Source organism: Notothenia coriiceps, unplaced genomic scaffold, assembly GCF_000735185.1.
Source record: "Notothenia coriiceps isolate Sejong01 unplaced genomic scaffold, NC01 NC01_scaffold00002962, whole genome shotgun sequence".
Classification (NCBI taxonomy): Eukaryota; Metazoa; Chordata; class Actinopteri; order Perciformes; family Nototheniidae; genus Notothenia; species Notothenia coriiceps.
The window spans coordinates 1,697-7,822 of NW_011335663.1; the positions used below are offsets into that span (position 1 = coordinate 1,697).

The 6,126-nt window shown below is 38.7% G+C and overlaps 1 protein-coding gene across 1 annotated transcript; it reads left to right on the top strand.

Moving 5' to 3' along the window:
• The first annotated feature begins 712 nt into the window (after nucleotides 1-712).
• LOC104941021 (neuropeptides B/W receptor type 2-like) lies at nucleotides 713-5,031 on the top strand. Its single transcript, XM_010766056.1, has 2 exons — nucleotides 713-760; nucleotides 1,100-5,031. The coding sequence occupies exon 2, from the start codon at nucleotides 1,926-1,928 to the stop codon at nucleotides 2,940-2,942; it is 1,017 nt and encodes a 338-aa protein (XP_010764358.1). The 5' UTR covers nucleotides 713-760; nucleotides 1,100-1,925; the 3' UTR covers nucleotides 2,943-5,031.
• The last annotated feature ends 1,095 nt before the right edge of the window (nucleotides 5,032-6,126 follow it).

Below are 6,126 nucleotides of genomic sequence, written 5' to 3' on the forward strand. Positions count from 1 at the left end.
AGACTCAATTTAAAGTGCCACTTTACCAAGTGTACCCATCATGAGGAGAGCTGCTCCACCTGGGAAAACAATTGTAGTTTCCTATTCGGCTCTGAAAGGAGTTACCAATTGTTTGTTTTCTCTTGAGTCCCCCACAGTACTGATCCCCTCCGACTGCTGAGGAAATATCTAGCTCTTTTTCTAACATAGTGGAGCATTTATCAGCTCAACAGCAAAGACCAAATAATACTTGTTGTGGATGTGCAGGTAGTAATCAGTGGATTTATCAGACTTTCTTTCACTGAAACAGCTGTGATGGGCTGCTTAAAATGTGAACCAAAAGATGATGTTGTAAACAAAAAGAGAGAAAGTATATTAAACTAAATTAGTAATTACTTTTTAATTTGAAGGGACACATTAAGGGAACCGTCGTTTTACACAAGCCATGCTATATCTCAATAAAAAAACACCTGTAATATCTCATTGACGGAGAATAGAGTGGCGACATCATGCACCATAGCTCAAGTGAAGTCAAAGGACAAACGTACTAAACTGCTTCCCTTACAAAAGGAGGAAAAAAATAATTTAATTTTGAGATGATTGACACGGGGATCTCGTGATGACGTCGGTCGGTGGTGCTGCCTTCAGAGAGAGAGAGAGAGAGAGAGAGAGAGAGAGAGAGAGAGAGAGAGAGAGAGTCCCGGGCAGAGGCTGCAGAGCTGCGCGTTTACCTCAGAGGACGGACTGGAGGAGATTGACTTTATCAGGCACACAGACAGAGGTAACTCAATTCACTTTCATATTTGCGAAATACTTTTATTGATAATGTACGCTTTCTATCTATAACTCGTTATTGTGTAGGCTATACATGGCTTTGGATATAAAACCAGTAGATTAACTTTGCCAACAGGGATTTATATCGCGTGACAAAATGTTTCCAATCTCAATAAACAGGAGATTTACCGGTTGTATATATTTTTGTTATGTATTTGATTTAGAAATAAAGGTTATTGACAGGCGGATAAGCTCCACCTGTTGCCTATCTTAGTACATTCACGATGTGTCCTGCTGTGTTTGAACTGTGTGCGAGGCAAATAATTGATGTCTCTCTTTCGTTCAGATTTTGGGATGCGCAACTCGTGCGTAAAACCTTGGCACTTTCTACGGATCGCGCATGAAGCAACGAGAGGAAGCACCACCGCTTGAAGCAATTCGTATCTATTATCGTGGAAACGTTCAAACTTCATATTCTCATTGTAAATCTTCGGAAACGGGGGAGGAGATATTTAAAGAGGAGGGGAAGGATATCTTGTATGAGGGCAAACGCAACAAAGGCAGACTGAATGTGATGGTCAAGCCGACTTCAGAAGGGAAAAGTGAAGGGGAACACCAGTGGAGATAAAACGATGTGTCAACACTGGACTTTGAAAATCTACCCTGACACAAAACTGCTGATTTAGGGATCAAGGACACCGAACATCCTCAGTGAATCACAGACCAACTCTGCTAGGGTGAGATTTTCACCAGACATAATCTGACAGGATTTATATTCATGCATAAAATGTCTTTATGTCTGTAAAAGTATGTACAGTGAATAGGAGTGCATGGGAAAAGGTAACATAATTCTTTGATGTTTCTCTCAAACACCCTATTAACTGAAACAACAGTGAAACTATACTGATCCTAAATGAATTGACTTTTGCTGGGAACTGTTGCTCTACAGACTGATCCTCTACACTGATGTAATTGAGCCTTTGTGTTTGCTGAACTGTGCATAACTAACTTTTCACGCTCAATACCAAATTACTCATGTATCTTGTGAAAGAGGTGTCTAAAAAAAGGGAAACAAATCCACCCATGATCTTTCAAAAAAAGTAATTTGTAATATATTTATAATTGGTTAAAATTGTTTTCACAATGCTCAGAGACTCTTAGTGTTTTCAAACATGGAGAATGTGTCCGTCTCTGGTGGGGCACCCCCAGTCTGCAACGACTCTGTGGATTTCTACTCCCTGACATCCGGGAACATCAGTGACCTGAACTGCACTCTACCTTCAGAGTTTTACTTCTACGCTGACTTTTACGTCATTTTACCGATCATCTACTCTGTGATCTGCGCAGTGGGGCTGACAGGCAACACGGCCGTCATCTACGTGATCCTCAAAGCCCCCAAGATGAAAACAGTAACCAATATGTTCATCCTGAACTTAGCCATCGCCGATGATTTGTTCACTTTGGTGTTGCCGATCAACATAGCCGAACACTTGCTGCACTACTGGCCTTTTGGTGATGTTTTGTGCAAAGTCATCCTCAGCATAGACCACTACAACATTTTCTCCAGTATCTATTTCCTGACTGTCATGAGCATTGACCGCTACCTGGTTGTTTTGGCCACAGTGAGGTCCAAACGCATGCCTTACCGCACCTACCGAGCAGCCAAGATCATCTCACTATGTGTCTGGATCCTCGTTATCCTCATCGTCATGCCTTTCACTGTTTTCGCCGGGGTCTTCGTCAACCCAGACGATGGGAGGAAGAGCTGCGTGCTCAGCTTCCCCAGCCCCGAGAGTTTCTGGTTCAAAGCGAGCCGGATCTACACGCTCATCTTGGGCTTCGCCATTCCGGTTTCCACCATCTGCATCTTATACACCATGATGCTCTACAAGCTGAGGAACATGCGGCTCAACAGCAATGCCAAAGCGCTGGACAAAGCCAAGAAGAAAGTGACCATCATGGTGTTTATCGTCTTGGCTGTGTGCTTGTTCTGCTGGACGCCGTTCCACCTCAGCACCATTGTGGCTCTGACGACAGACCTGAGGACCACGCCACTCCTGATCGGGATCTCCTACTTCATAACCAGCCTGAGCTACGCCAACTCCTGCCTCAACCCGTTCCTCTACGCCTTCCTGGACGACAGCTTCAGGAAAGCCTTCAAGAAAATGCTGGAATGTAGAACGGCCTGAATGTACCATAGTGTGACAAACGAAACCTGTTGCAGAGATCTACAGAGATGTGCTGAGTTAGGACTGAATGTGATGGAAAAGTCTGATAGCAGAGATTTATGTTCAAATCTAAAATTCACAATGTCTTTTTTTCGCAGATTTGAATTGCTTGGTTTGTTAAAGCTGCACTAGGCAAATATGCACTTTGTTTGCACATGATAGCAACAGGTAGCTATCTTTTGTTTTAAATCACCTGATGAGACACGAAGATTTTATTTATCCGTTCTTTTTTTTGTTTTTACATCATTTGCCTAGTGCGGCCTTTAATGGCTCTGAGAGCACAGTGTAAGAGAGAACATATTGAACTTTATAGAAATGGGCAATATTGTTTGCAATAAGGAATGTTTGACATCCAGGACAAAATATAGCATTGAAAACAACTTTGAGCTGAATTACCCATCGTCATCGTCTACAAGACGGGTCATTAATTCGGATCATTTTAGTTACAATTATATCAGACATTTTCCATGAGGATATAAACATGTAATTGTGAGGCAGCAAGCCAAGACGTGCATCTGCAAACAGTTGTGACCTTCACTGAACTTCAACCCAACTGAGAACTGAGGATTGCCTCTGAGGGAGGGAACATCTGCTGTGTGGAGAAAATACAGTTCAACACAGTGTCATTGATTTGCATGCTGTCAATCAAATCAACTTCATGAGCATAGTCAGGGTTGGAGGGATGCATGTCAGGCCGTTATTATCCATTGCAAAAAGTTGAGGGAAAAAGTTGATTATAAAAACAACATTTGATGAACTATTGAGAAAGATTATCTGATCATGAATGTAAAAAACGTAATCTGCCTTTAAATGATGCTTTGTTTTGAGTTATATGAAAGCAGATAAATTATACATTTGTAAATTACTAAAGGTTTTAAGGTTCGCAACCAGGTGTACAATTATCATGATCCATTGGCAAAATATGACCCAGACAATGACATTGGACTCTTTAAATGAGGTCACTGCTTGGACCAACAAGTTAATCATATAAGTAACACCTAACAAAATAAAAAATGCAACTTTACCAATGCTGACACATTACTGTAGGTCTGCTATTCGACATGGGACAGGAGGGCTAAGTGAAATATAATCTGAATTTTCTGTGAGCTTTTGTCGCCCTCTGTTGTCAACAGGGCTGTGTTACGTGAACATGCAGCCGGGCCCTTTTATAGAGCGTGTGGCAAAAATGCCCTTAAGGGGAGTTAAAGTCTTACACAGCTTGTTTCAGTGGTTTACAGTTATTCCTTCTGTTTTCGGATATTATCTGCAATTCAATGAGATTCACAATCAGCATTTATTGCCCATCTCCTTCTAGCGTTCCTGTGTCACAGTTGAAGAGCATGAAGACATTGAAAAAAACATGATGATGATTTACTATGTCAAATCACAACACCAATACAACAAATATACATATACAGCAACATAAACTCATTTTAAATTAATCTACAACATAGTTTAACATAATATAAAGACATGTGGAACATATACATTTGGTTGAGCTGGGTTGCTTAAAATACTTAAATGCTTGTACTTAATGTAATTACACTTATAATGATTTAAAAGTGTTGTTTATCATGTAATGTGTGTAGAGCTTTCTCCATGTGCTTGAAAGTTGAAAAAATAATAATTGCCTGTTCAAATTCACAGGAGAGTTACAACAAATCTTGAGACTTCTGAAAAGTAAGACAGTATTCTGAACAAGAACATATTGAAATCACTTACCCAGAAATGTTTTGCAAATCATGACACACAACGTCAGTGTAACTCCTTTCAGACTGATGGCTACAAACCCAGCAAACATCACAAGCTTGCAGCAGCAGCAACTCCTCTGTACTGTGTGTCCTGCTGTAAATGGTTATTTTAAATCACAATTTAATTGTACAATCATAGAAATGTATAGTCAAATATTCTTCATTCTAATATGAAATTTGGTTGAAGATCCTGATTCAATGTATTTTATGCAGCTTGTTATAAAAATAACAAAATATCATGTCATTAAATGTATTTATGAATTTAAACCAATCATTCATGTCTTTCAATACCTGATAATGACTGAATAAATATATAATATATTTTCCCACTGGTATTCATGTATTTTAGATATAAAAGAGTGACATTTGCTTTATTTGAATAATACAATAAATGTGCAAAAAAATTGTCCGTTTCACTGACAGGATTTTACCGAGCTGATGTACACCTACTTTAATTAAAAAGGTATTACGAATCGTCTGTGGTGTTGGTAAATATGAACACACAACTCCCATATTTAAAAAACTCAATCTATTCAAATTTGTTGATATAGTTAAGTTTAAAACAGTACTGATTATGCACAACATTTTCCATAACAAAATGCCTACTAACATTCAAAAGCAGTTCCAAACCACAGTCATGAAACACCCAACCAGGCATCCTAACTGGTTGTGTAGCAAGCCCTGTAGAACAACCATCAACTCAAACAGCTTATCCATAATCAGAGTTAGAACGTGGAATGGACTTCACCCAGACCTTTCAAGTATTACTAGTCATCAACAATTCAAAACTAAAGTAAAAACAATTATATTTGCAGATTACTCCAGCTAACAGGTATTGGATATTCCCACTATTGCTTATATATGCATTTGCTTTTTTCTTGCTCTAATTTTCTTCTTTTATTTGTTCTTTTCCCAGTTTTCATTGGTTTTCTTTGTTTCTTTGTACTCCTTAATTTCTATACGTTTTTGACGAAATAAATGCCATTATTATATTGATGCTAATGATGATGCACGGGAGGCCTCCCGTGCATCATCTCCGGCCTTGTCAGGTATTGAACAATCAATAAATAAAGAACACAGAATTATTAAATATAAAACACAGAATTTGTGTGATTATACTAAATGATTTACAAATAAACACCACATATTTACAACTGTTACACATGCTGATGTAATGCAAATGTTTCCAACTTAGGATCAATTAAGTATATCTTATCTCTTTCGACTCCACTTCGAGCGATATAATTACTAACAAAGCACTTATATACTAATAAAGGACTGGCTTATCTAAAGCCAGTTGAGTAGCACTTGAAGTGTTTTAGCTCTATGAAACCTGATGTACTTATATGATTCTGTTTTCTTCAAGTTTGTATCTTGTCGGTCGAACGCACTTA

Excerpts from the sequence above, each read along its gene's own strand:
- LOC104941021 (XM_010766056.1), top strand. The coding sequence starts at position 1,926 with ATGGAGAATGTGTCCGTCTCTGGTGGGGCACCCCCAGTCTGCAACGAC.